Below are 17,395 nucleotides of genomic sequence, written 5' to 3' on the forward strand. Positions count from 1 at the left end.
GGCAATGTGTAGTTTTAGTCTTTAGACAATGTGATTACATTTGTCAACACAAAAAGCATTAGGAAGATTTGGAAATTCTTTGCTTAGACTTGGCTACCCACTTGACTGTGAGTCAACTGTATATTTTGCAATACAATATTTGAACTTGATGAATCTTGCCACTGAGAAATATCCTCCATGTAATATTAGTTATAGTAGCAAACAGAACTAACCACAACATTAATTACAGTGAACATAAAAAAAAATTCAAGCAACAAAAAAACCCCCAAACATGATAAGCGTTGTTGTCAAGTGGTTTATTGCTAGAGACGTTATGTCTCAAAAACAGTGTGAATATTTAGGAGTTTCTCTCATTTGTAGCCATAGGATTGCCCACCATAGCGTACACTGATGACAAATTTATCATTGATCCAAATAATATGGAGTAATATGTTGTGGGCCAGCTGCCCACCCCTTTATGGTAATTGTGACCCTCATCATTTATGGGGCCTTTGCTTTATGGTTCTTTGACTGTCCTGGAGTAACCCTTTTGTTTGGGCTCTTCCTTTTCTTCTTTTTTCACAGGACTGGTTCATCTGTTGTTGTTTTCTTGCTTGAAGGCGGAGATAAGAGAAGGAGGAAGAGGTGGGAACTTCTTTGGAAATGTTTTTTTTATTTCTCTTAAGAATGTATAGATACAGTTTACATGTGGATAAGGTCACATCAAAGTGTGAGTCACACTAGCTCCAGATTTAATCAGATGCAGTTTGTTTTGTTTTCTAACATGTCTAACTGATTTAAACACCATGTGGAAACTATGTTAAAGTTTTCTTGAAGGGGACATCAGTGATTCCCTTTAATTTTGGTATTTCTTTAGATGAGGGAAAGTACCAACACTGAAATCAGAGAAATTTCATGTAGACAAATGGATAAAGCTACCGGGCTGTCTCGGTACTCATTAGACATTTAATAGGAGTGCAGATCACTGCAATATTTTATATTTTTATATATTTTTAATAAAAAATGCATAATTTGTGTTATTTTAAGTTCTATTGCAAGGCTCATTAAATAAGTCCCTCCTTGCTTTAATATTTTCTTTTAATGCACTGTTGAGTCAGGAAGCTTTCCCTTGCACCCTTGGACCCACATTGGAAAGCTTGCAGCTAAACAGCAACTGAAAACTTAACAGTAAACTGCAATTTAACTGGTTGCTGCTTCATTAACATCTTGACATCATGACCTTATCTGTGCAGTTTTGAAAGAGGCTACTCCTTTCTTCATTTATATTCCAACGACTGATGGCATCTAGATGCATGTCAAAAATGAGTATTTTAAAGGTAGGCTACATCCAGGCACTCTATGATAAATAAGGACAGAGGCTCCAGCAGCTGAGATATTTTTGGAAAGTAAGGAAAAAAATATAGAAAAACATCCAAACAGATAACAGGTCATCTTTTTATTCAGTAAATTAAAATTATGTATCATTAATTTACACATAAATCAGTTTATCCTTTGTGTTTATTCTCCTTAGAGTATGCTCATATAAAAGGAAGTCAGAGTTATGTTAAATAGACACATTATGTGTTTGCAGAGCTGTTATTATTAAAGGCTTAGTGATAGATGATTGTGCATATAAACATTATTTTATAACATTTACCTGTAATCTACTAGTTGTTGAACTTTCCATGAACTTTCATTCTTTTAGTTATTTTTAATCATTATTATACCCACTCATAGTTACTTTACTATAATGTTGAAAATAACAATAGTGCAAAGTGTCTGTAGCCTCAGATATGAACTTTCTTATTTGGGACAATCTTTTGGTATGTAAAGCTGTATACACACGTATTGTGGTCTCTCAGATTTTCATGCTCTGTCTTTCTTGCTCGTGCTCTTGGATTACCTATAGCAATAGACCCCGTAAACATGTGTGTTCTTGTCTGGGAATCCAAATGACCGTACTCCTGCCTCTGGGATGCCTCCACAGCGCTCCCTGGGGTTACTGATGGGAAACCGAATGCTGCCATCTTTTAACCAACCGGCATCGCACTGGTCAAAGTTACGGAAATGCCAGGCAGCATAAAGCTGGCCGACCAATGCCATCTCAGCTCCCTGATTTTTACAAGTGTGTCCGGCCTGTTCGAAGGAGAAAGCCCCAGCTATGTAGAAGACGGAGCCTGTGGGAGCAGGAAACATTTGTAGAAGGAGATATAGAGAATAAGTAATTCTTTAAATGCTGACAAAAGCAAAAATCTGTAACTGTTTAAAAGTCCTTATTTAAAAGTCCAAACATGTCTGTCATATTTTCAACAGTAAGAGTGGGAGTATCAGTAGGGCTTTCCAGCTGGAGAGACAAACAAGCATTTTCCCACTGAACGTGTTTCCATCATGTCACAACAGCACCTACTATCAATACTGCTTTTGTGTGGTAGGTATTAAAGGGCAGATTGTTTCTACTGAGAATCCAGATTCAGTATCACTGCACTCAAACATAAACAATCATCAATAAAAAATTAAGAAGCAACACCCTGTAGACCATGGCTCTAGTGGCATTACCAAGAAATCCAAACTGTGGTGACTTTCTGGGATCTGGGTGTGTTTGAGGTGCACTGCTCGGGTTTCTAAAGGGGGAACTCTTTTTTTAAATGATCACTGCATAGATTTTTACTGTGAGATATACAGTGCTTCACAAATTTATTATGCCACCACCCAGTGTAATGTTAACAGTACTGATAATGAACAATATCACGTTTTATGTTTCTGTAATAGATAATCATTGTGTTATGTTGTATGGAAATATAAATTATTTCATGCTAAAATTATAGTTATATTTTATGAATTTGCTGTTTTACAGTGAAGCTGTGTTTCAGCCTAAATGAGAAAAATGTGAATTAAGTTCAGTGAACCCAGTCATTTTTAGTTGAAAAAATGGCTAACAGACTTTAAAAATATTTGACTTTTCTTGTTCTTTATGGTGTTTTTAAATAAATTTGTTAATGTATAACTTTATACAAAAAAAATATTACATTTTCTAAGGATTTATCTGGGTTGAGTCAGTTTATTTTGTCACTTTGATTCATAGAAGTTCAGAATTGTTTTCTCATAATTAAGGGTGTAACCAAGAGTGCATACAGCCTACAGGAGTGCCTAAGGCAGGATGAGGAAGCCAGCTTAAAGGCGCTAAAACCTGCATTTCTTGGAAAAGTCAGACAAGGCTGATTCTCAACTGGTAACAGCTGTAAGATGAGTGACAGGTTTTTTTTTTCATTAATTTTCTTGTATTGTTGAGTGCTGATATAGACAACTTGGGTCATTTTTAATGGAATTACACAAAATATAACTTGTTGCTGTGTGGTACATGAAGCTTGTGTTTCAGTTTTGGTGAGTTAAATTAACTTCACACTCCACCCTCTCAAATAAAATACGTTGTTTCAGGTTTCACAAAACCAACATTCCAGGAGTCAAAAGGCTAATGAGGATATAAAACCACTGGTTATGGTCACGGTGGCTATGTCCATCTTTTATAAACAGTCTATTGTGTGACATTCTATACTTTATCTGGTGTTAAATTATTTCTTAAAGAAGCTGACTTAGTATTATTTGATTCCTTTTCTATTTTGAAGAACTCTCATGTGAAGACCAAACATACACTAGCCTCTCAAGACTTCCACGCCTTGTTATGTGACTCTCTCGGCTTCTGCTCATTGGTTCTTTCTGAAGATACAGTGTCCAAAAAAGAAATTTATGTGAAGGATTGTAAATGAAACGCAGGATGCTGTGATTTTAAACAAGCGTATTACAACAGGAATAAATAATAGCATTTGGATCAGTGATTCTATATTTCAAACAGTTTGAGATTTGAAAAATATTTAACCACACTTACAAAAAAATGGAAGAGTAGAAAAGTTTGTTTCTTATCTTACCAGATGTCTGCGAAGTGAAGCAAAAAGCATCAAACCGATCATTGTTTTTATCTTTTGGGCCATAACTGCGGATGCCTGAAGGCAACTCGCCTCCACAAACTGGTCGTGGGTGAATAATCGGATAATGAACAGTGCCATCATGGAGCCAACCTGCGTTGCACCAATCCAAACCCTCAGTCCAAGCTACAGGAAGAGACAAAATACTAAAGCTGGACAAGCAGTAGATAGCATTTGTTGTTGCTTTGAACAGTGTGTGGGGTACCTCTGTAAAGCTGGCTGTATGTGGCTAATGTGCCATCTTGCGCAGTACAAGCCTCTTTTGCTTCTTGGTAATTGAATCTGTAACGGCCATCTTTACTCTGATACGGGAAGACCACACCTACAAAGAGAAGGCCTGCTGTCAGTGCTGGTTTTTCTCTTCCCTGGCAAAATTAGTGCCCCTATGAAGCTATGACAACATTTCAAAATAGCCAGTATATCTTTCACATCAGCAGTTCTCAGACTATTTTATTTCTGGCAGACCCTTCTTGATAAGCAGGAGAAAAAAATATCCAAGTTGAACCATAAAAACATGGGTAAACCTTATTTTCTTTACAAAAAAGTCCTTTTTATTCTCATGTGTGTGTTTTTGCCCCATGACCCACCAATAGCTCAAACCACTATTTTACCAGAAATACCCTTTTTTAGCTAGTGTATACCACATGAATAATTGAATAATCAGACATGTACCGATATCCTGAAAAAGCAGATGCAAAAAATATTTTACCTTCAATCCTCAAAGTAATGGTGACGCTCTCATCCTCAATGCCATTGACCAGCTCACAGCGATACGTGCCTTCATCTTCCAGCTCAAGACGGCCGAGCTGCAGGGAGGCGTCCATGGCATGAGCCTTACGCAGAGAAGCTCGCTGTCCAAGATTGCCGTATGGCTTGAATGCATGTGCATTGGATATCATGATAATATTTTCTGGTCCAACCTTCTCTGGTTCAGTTTTTGTCCATTTAACCTTGTAATGGCTGGGTTTGGTTCTGAGGATACATGGTAAGGTGACATTATCTCCTCTATGACCAGTGACGTCTGCAGACACAGGCGGCTCAAGAAGATACTTTAGTTTCTTGGAAGCTGTGGGCAAAAGAAAATCGAGCATCATATAGAACACTAACATCAACCTCCACTGTGACAACTGTTTTGGGTAAAAGAACAACTTGTTTGCACTACACCGAGCAGTGTAGTGTAATTTTTCTGCAGTGCAAAAGTTTTAATTTTTACCCTTTCAGGCTAAAGCTTTAAATTGTTTTTCACAAGACACTTTTGTGGCAAAAATATTTGCATTGATAATCATTAAAAAAAATCAAATCTAATTCAATATAATTCAGTAATGCTTTTTTTTAAGAGCAGGTCAGTACCAACCAGAAGGTTGGATTGGTTGGGTCTTTGATCAAGATACTAAACCCCCAAGTTCTCCCTGATGCACTTTAAGTGCTCCGATTGAGTAGTGCTATATAAGTTCCACTCAATCTATGACTAGAAGTAGCCTTCTACATTGTATGCAGTAACATATATTCTTTTCTTTGCAGCACTGATAAAAAATATTCTGTGCTGAAGATGAAATTTAGCCCATATTTGCATTTTACATAAGACAAACCGATCAGGAGTTCAATACTGGGCAATATTGATAACATCCACAAATATGAATTAATTTTCTTCTGTTACACAGATAAATTCACAGATTGTATCATCAAAAATGACGCAAGTTAGGCAGTAAATTAACAAGTATGTAAAGTAATCTCAGGTCAGTACATGAATATATAACTGCAAACCACTGCCAAAACATCACCCATCATGTGAGAGTAATGGGATTTTACCTGCTCTCTCAGGGGTATATAAAGCTGAAGACCAGGTGAAGCACCTTGATATCAATAAAAGAATCACTGCACAGTTCATTATGAAGGGTGTCACTCTTCCTCCTCCTGTGATTCATGAGAAAACAAAACAATATTTTGTTCTCACAGACGGCTTGGCATCATCAGTCAATAAAACTTTCAGTTAAGAAAAAATGTGGTACATTTTACAATCCAATATGTTTCCCAAATTTTAAATCGGAAATTAGTAAAGGCAAAGACAAAAACCTGCGTAATTGAGAAGATACAGCCGTTCGGTCATCCTCCAGCATCGTCCAGCACGATGTTTTCAGTGTCCAATCAGAAAATTCTCTGGATAAAGCTTGACTTTGTCTCTCTACTATTTATCTCTGTTGGGTCCTCTGTCCAATCATCAAATGTTCAGCTGTCAACAGTCTCTAACTCTTACTCCCTCTCTTCCCTCGCTCTGGTCATATGGTCCACTCTGTAATCGACAGTGTGTAAACTGGACTCTTGTAACCATATGAAGATCTGATACTCAAAAGCTTCGTGTTTGTTTTCGTTTATAGTCTTTTTTTCTTTGTTTTTATTAAATGTGAGACAAAATATGAAAAACGCAAAGTTTTCTCAGAGGATTATAACTATGAATGAAACCAGCATTAGCACCTAAAATTCTACATTTTGGTATTGCAGGTCAAGGTGCAAACACTGATTTGTAAAACATGCCATTATCTGATTTGTTTGAGCTGACACATATTAAATCTGTCAGTGGTAGACGTTACCTTTAGAACATGAATAAATGAATTATTTATTAATTGTCCATCAGTGTATTGATTGATCAATTACCAGATAGCAAAGTATCTATAATCTTATTCAATTCCTGTTTTAAATGACTGAAAAAACAATGAATATATACAAAGATTAGTTTTGTGTGTTGCGTCTTAAGAACACTTAAGAAGGAGAACCTTAATATTACACATTAAAACAAAGAAACGTATTAACTTTGATCAAATCTGCACACTTTTCTTACATTCCCTTGTGCTGTCAAAAAACATATTGTACAATAAAGTGCACAGAGGGATGAGCCATCTCTGAACCCTGTAGACAACAAGTTCGCCTGTGTATTCTAACCTTTCCCATAAGGTCGTTGCCAAAGAGCACTATAGTGCGCATTGAGCCATCTTTGTTATTGCCCACATGGCTCTGGGGGCAGTGGGAGAGGAAGCTGTGTCGGACCTAGTTTCCTATTCCACCACGGTCCTCGGCACAAGGGCGGCATTGTGAGGGTTATGTTCTCCACACAGTGACAGCAGGCAGGAGACACACAAACACCGTCCAATGTGGAAAAAAGATTAAATGATGGGATTCTTCTGTTTTTGCTTGTGTTGCTTCCCCATTGTGCTCCGTCATCAATGGGACTCTTTCATGTCCTCCAATTAGTATTCGCACAAACACCTCTAGGTGACAACAACCAAGTGGCTCTACAGCACTCTCTCCATATACAGTACCAATGCATTCATTATGCTGCTTCAGTTTGGTAAGGTTTGAAGGTATTCTTTTGTGCACAGCTATCTTCTGCACTTTGATTGGATGATTACAACTCTTTGATTCTTTTTTATTTCAGTAACTTTGCCTGCTGAAAAACAAAGCTTTACCTGACCTCACATTCAACTGGTATACAGAAGAGTTCATGGTTGACTCAATGTGTCCTGTGGCTGGTGTCCCCAAACAACACTGTTCCAGAAGTCTTTTGATTTATTCAAATCAAAGTTTTCAAATCTATGCTCTGTTGTCATGCTCCTAATAGAGAGAAGCTTTCTTCTGGTAACCCTCCCAACAAGTCCAACAGATTTAGGCTTGTTTTATAATTGTTCTCATAAGTTTAATATTTAGCATGCAAACTAAATCCTGTGGAATCTCTTTGGGGTGAACTGCCTATGAAGAGTCTTGCATTGTGTTAACAAAGACCTGAATGTTCCAGATCAGCAAACTACATAGACTTCTGCTTATATATAGGAGATCACACTTGTTGATAATCAGTTAATCAAGTGTATGGACTCTTATGAAAATGCAGCCTTTCATGGTCTTTGTGAGTGTTGATCTCCTGTCTATGAATAGAAAAACAATGTTATGCCATTTTGGGGAAGCTACACCAATTTATCATAGAACAGAAAATCAAAATCATCAGGATATTTGTTCTTCAGATTCTGGTTGCATTGTAATGGATAGCTGAATATTGCTTGGAGGGCTTTGTGCTGTTAGTGTGAATTTATGTTGCATAGAAATGTTGCCCTCTGCAGTTTAACTATCATAACGACAATAAGTAACTTTATTTTGTCATAGTGCCATCATGTGGTAGTTTTAATATATTTTTTACGCCAAACTGTGATCTATATTTTTCAACATTTTTTTTTAAATTATTCTTTATTGAAAAATATACATCAGTTCAAAAAGCCTCACAGCCTCTTTTTTTCACTGCAACTTTTTGGCTCATTTTCTTATACTCGGCAGCTGCCTAAGGCTCAAAGCTACTTATTAAAGCCTGCAGGTAAATGCTCTTGCACTCTGTGACAATTAGTTTCCATTTTGTTGATGGATGTGTTCTTGGTGTTTCGCAATTTACTTTTGAAGCACTAAGCAGGGCTGCAAATCACAAAGTCAGTTAAAAACATTCAACATTTTAATCTCAACACATATTATAACTGTTCAGTCCATCTACAGTTGATGAGTGGGGCTGATATGAGAGCTGGTCGACCTGCCTGCAGCCCTGATGTAGTACTGATGCGTGACTCTGTTGACAAAATCTGTGAAAAAAGTGCTGGGGTCATGAAAGTGCCTCATGGTAAAAGTATGTACTTTTTGCCAACATTTCTGAAACTTCATCATGTAAAGACACATCACCCTTACTTCTAACATACTTACAAATACCCTTCTTCTTGTGAGAGAGTGACAGTTTGTGAGCATAGTGACTTATTTACCTTCCTTACAGTTTTTAAAAAAATCCAATGCTAAGGAGTCACTGGAGGCACTTCCTTGTCTGGCTAGATTTCCCGTGTCTTCCTTGTGTGTAGGTGGCTTTTTTGTCTTTGCGTTTCATCTAAGTACCAGGAGTCTGAAATAAAACCTTTTGACCTTTTGATTCTTATGAAGCATAATGCATAATGATCTTTTATAAGAAATGTGACATTGAAAGCTGTTTTCCACTCCTTTCCTGCGCTAGTTTAATTTTACATCAAGTAATGTGCATAAGTTTACAGCAGAAATGTGTGAAACCAAAAGTGACATGGTTCTTTTTCACAGCCAGCTCTTAGGAGAAATAATAGTAGTAGTTTTTTTTCCTGTTACTTTCAGAGGTCCTTGTAAACTTTCACCGTCCTTGTAACCATAAACCCCATATGGGCACACACTGTTTCTTAGAAAACAGTTCTCTGGAAATTTCAACTGACTGTTACACTGAAAATGAAGTTGCTGGTATTTAAAACCAAAACAACAAGCTTGTAAGAAGTAGAGCTGAGGTGTACTACAGAGTCAGGTTGTAATTTTAGATGAGTTCATCAGTAAGGGCAAATGTTTTTACATGAAACAAAACACATTTTACACCATGCAGGCTGCCGGATGGAAACACCAGTCATTATTATCAGTCCTTTACTTGCCTTTGTATACTTACCATTCACCCGTTCACATCCCTTCACATTTTCCATGCTCAATTGACTCAAATGTTACCAGTGAACATAATTCAAGGTAGCAGTTCACTTTCCAAATTTAGCAACATTTTTTGCTGTTGTTTGCACTTTATAAAAATTAAGTAAATAAGAAAAAACTGCATTGACATTGAATTGGATATTTGTTCTCTGTGCCAGTCGCGCTGACTGTGTCTTTATTTTTCCTTTCACATTATCACTGATGTTACTGTTTCAATACAAATTAACGTTGTGTAAGGTTGTGTTTGGAATGTTAGTAGGATAGTGTCATATTTTAGTAGCGTGCTGTAAGCATTTAAACATTCCCGTAATGCCACTTCTGTAGTACGCTGATGGTTGTCAAGTTATCGGTGCGATGTGTCATTTGACTCTGTCCATGATTTTCTACAAATCACGTTTTCATGGTATGCTGATTGTTGCGATATAAGACATGTGACACTTGCTAGTCTCGAAGCACTGATGCGGATCATGCATTGGTTGGCTGCTCAGATACATCATTCTAATGAGAGTACTCATACCCTGTCACACCTTCAACCTTCAACCTTCAAAGTGTTTATTGTCATGTGTCACAAGAGAAAAGATATTTCTCTGTGCAATGAAATTCTTTCTTTGCTGTCCACACACAGATGCTGATTAATATATGCAATAGAAATAGAACATATAAAATACAAATAGTACAAATAAATAAATGAAGACAGAAAAGGAGACAAAATATGGGGGTGTGCAAAAGAGCTATAGCTTAATATGCAGGATGACCTGATGTGCAAAAAAAATTATTATCACACTTCAACATTGTTTAGTTTTGATGAACAAAATGCTTCAATAAAAACTGCTACACATTTATTTATTTATATAAAGAAGTTTTCAAGTTTCTGCACACACTGTTACAGTCCTTAACACTACTTTTTGAAGTTAATAAGAGGTAGACTTGCTGGTGTGTTTCCAATCACTGATACAGCAAGTCATTCAGGTCCTAAAGCAATAAAGTAATGCCACACCATCACAATACCAGCACTATGTTTGCCTGTTGGTGTGATGTTCATTAAATGTCGTGATAGTTTTACTCCAGATGTAATAGGACTCAAAGCTTCCAAAAAATTCAATTTTTGTTTTGCACTGCACAGAATATTTTCCCAAAGGCCTTGGGGAACATCAAGATGTTTTGGGGTTGTTTTTTTTGAAACAAATGTGAGACGAGCCATGGTGGTCTTTTTGATCAGCAGTGGATTTTGACAGTGTCAGTAATTTTGATAAGCTGGCCACTCCGGGGAAGGTTCACCACTGAAACATAAATGAAATAATCATTTAAAAATGACATTTTATATTTATCTGCATTATATCAGGAAGGGAGGGGGATATTTTGTAGCACCATACATGTTTTTCCCTTTTGAGCACGGAGCCCCTCCAGGTTGTTTCCTGCCAGAACTGGAAACCAAAAACAACAAAATGCAGAGTCGTTATTTGTGTGTGTGTAGGTGTGTGTGTGTGTGTGTGTGTGTAGGGACACTCTTTAGGTAACTCGTATACATACAGTTGGTATTTTCAGCTTAAATATCAGTCATTTACCTTATAACTTATATCTAAAAATATATGTAAAGTATTTCCTGCAATGATGTAACCCTAACCCTAATGACACTATTTAAAGACATATATACTGTGAACCAGCAATGACGCTATGAACTCATTAGGAATGTGTTTTAATTCATATGTGTCCATGCCATTTTAAGGCATTTTGTACAGGAAGCTATATTATTTTTTCAGGTACTGTCTGTGTCTATAACAAAAACGCTATAACAAGAAACTTCATGCATATATTAAGATCAATTAATAGATGCACCTTAAAAGGTCACATAGGCCTGGCAAAGTTCCCAGAGTACAGTATAAAACTGTTAAGTACCAGTATAGCTTCCCACTGTCAACTATCTCGGTCTTACATAACAGGCAAGCTTAGGCTTGCATTTATCTCTTTTCATGTGGTGCTGGGGCTTGTTCTGTTTGTTGTTACTATACTGCCTCTGATGGGGAGATTGTGTTATCAGTGGATCAGAGCAGCCAGTACTGCAGTGATGGAATGACAATAAGTAAAACAGTACTACAAAAAAAAACCTGTGGTATGCACGCTTGAACCCCTGGCGCTAATTCACAATGAGTCAGGTGACACACCGACTACAATTATCTAATGTAGTTTCCATATGCACCTCTGTCCCGTAAGATCTGGAAAAGATATCAAACATTCTAAATTTATCTCACACAGCAGCGTTTCAGCCTTATCTTTGAAGAAGTGCAGCTGAGGTATCTTATAAGTCTGGTGCCCATTTGTCTGTCGGTTGGTTTGTCTGTTTTGACATCAGAGGACAGGAAAGCTAACTGGCCAAAAAACATTTTCAAATCATGGTTAAGGAAGAGCTTCACTACACTGCACTACACTTATAACTACACGATAGGGCATTGAACTTGGCCAGCTGGTTGTGGGCATATTGTCACACCACAGTTAGCATTTAGCTTAAATCTACTCATGAAGACAATGAAGTTACTATTTATTACTATTCAATTCAGTTTTATTTATACAGCACTGTTGCTACTACTCACTTCAGTCAGAAAAGTGTTTGCGTGTTAATAACTAATTGCTTGTTTGTGCAAATTGTTTGTTTTCTTAGATGAGAAAATGATTCAAGAAAAAGTGTTTTTGTGGGTACTTTGTTGACTCCATTTACATATAGGGGATTTTCACATACCTCACTGAAGAGGTATGTGCCACCCTGTCTAGACGTCTTGCCCCCCCTCAATGGAAAATTTTCTAGATCCACAACTGAGTAAGGTAACAACTGTGTTTTATTATTGTTGTTGCTCATTATATAATTGGATTATTACATTCATTACATCTGGCTCCCCTCCCTCAACACTTTTAGATGCACCTGTTGGAGTGAGATTTACACATGCATCACTTGCAGGTTAATCCCATTTAAATAAACACTGAAAGTTGCAAGGCTAAGGATTATCCAGATGTTTTGATTGTGAAGAGCGATATTTGGATATATTTCAGCTTGGGCTTACCTGCTCTGTGCCACGTTGTGTTATCTATTGATAACAACAGTATTACAGTAAACAGTATAAAAAATTGTTACTCATTGTGTTTTTGGAGTAACTAATTTGTGCACGAAATCCAAAGTCAGGGACGTCAAAACATTTAAATACTTTCTCAAAATAAAAGTATCAGTATCTATAAAGAACCACGAGCCACAAATTTTAACTGTAAAATTGTCTTAAGTATCTTAAGTGTTGCAATATTAATGTGAGATTTTAAGAATCTTTGGAATGGTTGAGAATAATCTAATATAAATGCCAGAATGGCTCTTAAAAGCAAATCTAAAAATTGAAAACGAAGACGTCTGTCGAATGTGAAATGGAAATGAATTGGGGAGCTGCTATACAGCAAAAGCCCTGTCTGCCTGGCACATCCACAGCTGGTCAGCTGATCTGAGCAATTGGAAAGGAAAGTGGAAGTGCAGCAGCTCAAAGAGGTAGGATGGGGCAACGCCATTTATACACTTTAAAACAAAGAAAATAATTTTATAATGAACTCTAAAATGGAAAGCTGGCCATTGCTGTGAGGATAAATCATGAGTAATATGCTCTTTCTTCTTTGTTCTTGTTAAAAGTCATGCAGCAGCATTTTGAGACACGGAGGACTGGCTAACACTAACATACAAGCAGTTACAGTAATGTGATAAATACTGATTTACTGATATTGATCTCACTGCCCAAACCATGATAAATATGATTTTTTTTTCTCTAAAGTAATGGATCCTTATTAGAGAAGGGGATTCATTCCCTATATTGGTTGTAAATCATTTCCTTGTTTGTTTTATATAAAACTTTAATTTTCTTTTATGTCTCTTTGTTGCCGTCCCAGGTTCAGATTGCATTTGTTGGGACAGCTGTCAGTTTCCCTGTGATATCTAAACAACTCTCTCTTTTTTACATTTCTAACAAGATCTTTCTCATTCAGTTTCTGTTTCAGGCTGTTGCACATCACTCATCACATTCATATACAATGAGCTGAGAGGTTTCTATGTTGTCATTTTCCTGTTAACAGCAGCAGCAGTTGTGAACTTTAATCAAAGTTTCAGCTTCAAGTTTAGAAAGCTGAAGTTGGCTGGAAACCTTGTTGATTTTAAATGTAAGCCTCTAACGGCTAAGATAAAGCGATGAGGAACAGGATCAGTTCAAGAGCAAAGACAAGATGAGGCATGTCTACATGTAGGTCCTTATCTCTGAAGTTTTATGTTTCATTTAGGTTATAAATCATAAAACTTGACATTTCTAATGGGTTTTTTCCCCCATAAACAACACTATACCTGCATGAATGTTGAATTAAATGCATTCTTCTGTTTTCTGTTAGATTGAACAGTTAGGTACGAAACCTGCAAAAAGTCTTCGTCAGGGTGTGTGTCAGATTTCTTAACACTGGTAACCTTAATCCATCTTCATACTCTGTTAGGATAAGAATTTCTTAAAAAACGGTTTTACTCTTACATTTGTTAGGAATACAATGCACATGCAGAACGGAGCTATTTAGCTATTTACTCTGGAGGAGGCTTTAAAGGAAACCGAGTTGATGAGTCAGTGAAGCTCATTTCAGAGCAGTGTTGGGCTTGAAATTAAAGAAAGAAATAAAGTTAAAGTTTAAGGGGGATACAATCTTTCTTGTACTTGTTACATATGAACATAAAGCCAAAAATGCAAAGCAAAGCTGGAAACCAGCCTAAAGAGCATTCAGAGTGATTGCAACAGTGATTCTACTTTAGAAACATGAACAGATAGAAACAGTAGTTGCAAGCCTAAACTTTCATATGTGGTTTCTGGAGGTGCAGACATGAATTAAAAAGACCTCCATGGCACACAAACTCAAAAGTTCTCTTCTCCTCTCATGACGTACTACGAATGTGGTGCCACACACATAAAAGCCAAGTAGAATGGTGATTTTCCATTTAAGATTGCGGGCTAACACTGCCACTAATTCTAAATTTACAAAAAGATTAGTTGTTGGAAGACTCAATTACACATTAAAGAGTGCATATTTGTGAGTATAATATTTTTTTCTATGAATTCAGCTCAACATATTAGATTAAATCTTTGGTACAGAGGAATAATAAATAATATTATGTCACACATAGGAATTCACAGTTAATTTAAATATTTTCATTGAAATAAAGCTTATATTACTATTTAATGTTTAATTTGTCACATGACATCATGTGACTGAATGAAATGCAGGAGAATACCGATCAGTGACATTTTGACTTTGTGACAGGAAGCTGAGCAGAAAGAGTTATCTGTCTCTCCAGAGTTCATGGCTTCTCTTTGACTCTTGTGGTGTCTCGTGGTAATAGTTTAAATACTTCAAAAACATAACAGCATTCTTGCCAGCTCTGAAGACAAGGCAGCCTGTGCTGATAGAAGATGAAGATACAGGTGTGAGTGACATATGTTATGAAACATTATAGCAAGAGGAAAAGAAGGCACATGATAGTTTCCCTTAGCTTTGTACAACCTCAGCTTGTCCAGTCCTTTCCCAAATATATAGCTGTTTTCTCTAGTGCCTGTCACAGCTCTGTCTGTGTAAACAGCATAGCAAATGGTCTATGCTTTTGTGGTTTTAGTTTACTGATTGTGATAACATACAGTGATATCATATTGGGAATGTTTTTTTTCCAAAAAGAGTGATATCAACATTGGTGAATTAATTTTCTGTTGTTTCTGTTGAACTCTCTCGTTTCAGATATCAGACATTCTATTGTAAAAGGAAGAAAACTTGCAATTATCGGGGGAAAAAAATCAGCATTATGAGGCACTGATATCTATGATTGCTCCATAAATTTAAGGTATGATGCTATTTAGGTACAATCAGTCATATTGTTCCCATAAACATACATTGATTAGTGTGTAATTACATCTTCCAACAAATTGATGTAGTATACTAAACTTAGAATTAATCCATTAGAAGTACAAAGCAGGGAGCCCCAGTTTATAGATGCCTCACCAGGCGGAGATGGACATTGCCATTTTGCCTTATCTTGTTTTTTGTATGTGATTAAAGTCTGGCAACATACGTAAGATGCCAAGAGTATAAGAAGTGAATTAGCAGGTCTTTGTTTGCTTGGAGGCAGAGTCTTTGCTGCTGCATCTGGACAGTATTGTTGTTTTTTCATTTTCCTTATCAGCAACTTGGACTGATAAGGACTTGATTTGGTCTTTACTAGACTCACAGAGCACAATCTAAAGTTAGAGAAGTGCCGCGGCATTAAGATGGGTATCTGTGGCATGTGATTTCTGCATTTTAAATGGCCATTGACTCTCATAAGTAGCTGAATTACCACTGCCGACTAGCACAAAGTTCTAGTCATTTGTAGTTTGCTTCATAATACCACTGTTTTCTCGTGGGGCTTTGCTAAGTATGCCACTCTGCTCAACTCAATATCATGGCAAAATCTGTAATTGACACTTTGGAGACCTCTCCAAAGTGTGAAATGTACATGCATGCAGGAGTTGCGGCAAATTTCATTAAGCTGCAGTAACAGGAGATCTTTCATTTTTGTACTAACAGGGACTCAGAAGAAAGAGACCTAATGTTTAATGTTTCACATTTTACTGTTTTACTCTTTAGCACACATGTGGACACAATTTGTTCTTTCTTTGTGATTTTTTATGTAGTTTTTTTGTTTCTTGTTGGTTTCAGAGCAGACACAGTCTCTAAGCTGCAGAGAGGCGTGTAAGACTGCAACTTTGTGTAACCGGTTTCTGCTTCAACCCGCTGCAACAGTTCGGCACAAACAGACTCCTCGACTCTGCGTTGTGTTGTGTTTTTAAGAAGACAAGGAGTCTCTAATCTATCGTTGCCACTTTATTTCCTGAAAGGACACAACGGTGTTGTATCAGTGCAAAGGGCCACACACCACTCTGCACAGCACACTGTCGTATGACTGGCCACACCGAGAAGGGGGGGGGGCGCTGTTTCCCCATTGCGCTAACATTTGTGGCAAGTGGAATAATACCACATAAACACTGTTACATTTGCTTCCTGGTCCAAACTATTTAGTCACATTTTTTTTGGGGGGGGGGTTGGCCCAGTTGCTAGAAATGAGAGCTGCTCTATCCCAAATAGGATGGTTACCGTCTCTTTAGTGGGTGTGTCACAGACTGGGGGACAAGGATGAGAGACATGAATGGGTTGGTGGTGTGCTGTGGGCCTCTGTTTAGGACTATACGCCCTCCCCACGGTCACCCAGTGATCCGGTTTTTCCTGCTGCTTGGGACAATCTGCTGGAGAAGAGTTAATAGTGGCTACGCTACCTTTGGCTGCACTGGCTATAGGGGCCATACTGTGAATATAATTAATGGGTGAATCAACAGAGATTGTGTTTGGATAAAACATGTGCAGATTACACTATGAAATAAGACATTATCTATAAGTTTTTAATGAAATTTGCTACACCTAAGCAGACACAAAACACCACTGTGAGAGCCAACCCCAAGTGAGAGCGCCACTCAGGAAACCACTGTAATCTGTTTCATCTTCCACTGTGTAAATAAAACTGCAGATGGTCCAACTAGAAACCCACTGATCCTTCATGGTGTCAGTACTTTTATGGTCCTACATTTATTTAAGCCCTGGCTGTAACTTATCAAAGGGACAGTGACCTTTCAAAACAGTCTCTATTTGGAGCCAGGAGATAGAAGGAATAGTATAAAGTGGAAGTAATAGCGAGGCTCATCATTTCTCTCTTGTTCTGATGCAGAATTGTGGTTATGCACAAATGTGCTTGTGGGATGCTACAAAGTCATGATAAGCAATGCAGCAGCTGAAGAACTGTAGCTTTATCACGTGAGAATATCACGATTATTGCTTCTACTATGTGCATTTATCTC

General features: G+C 37.3%; 1 protein-coding gene across 1 annotated transcript; it reads right to left on the reverse strand.

The window, feature by feature from the left end:
* Positions 1–1,460: 1,460 nt before the first annotated feature.
* Positions 1,461–6,162, reverse strand: hapln2 (hyaluronan and proteoglycan link protein 2). The gene is made up of 6 exons (XM_063486877.1): positions 6,033–6,162; positions 5,769–5,873; positions 4,669–5,025; positions 4,165–4,281; positions 3,903–4,085; positions 1,461–2,156 (listed from the first exon to the last, which is right to left on the reverse strand). The coding sequence occupies exons 1-6, from the start codon at positions 6,064–6,066 to the stop codon at positions 1,879–1,881; spliced, it is 1,074 nt and encodes a 357-aa protein (XP_063342947.1). The 5' UTR covers positions 6,067–6,162; the 3' UTR covers positions 1,461–1,878.
* Between the last annotated feature and the right edge of the window lie 11,233 nt (positions 6,163–17,395).

This window comes from Pelmatolapia mariae, linkage group LG10_11 (assembly GCF_036321145.2).
Source record: "Pelmatolapia mariae isolate MD_Pm_ZW linkage group LG10_11, Pm_UMD_F_2, whole genome shotgun sequence".
Classification (NCBI taxonomy): Eukaryota; Metazoa; Chordata; class Actinopteri; order Cichliformes; family Cichlidae; genus Pelmatolapia; species Pelmatolapia mariae.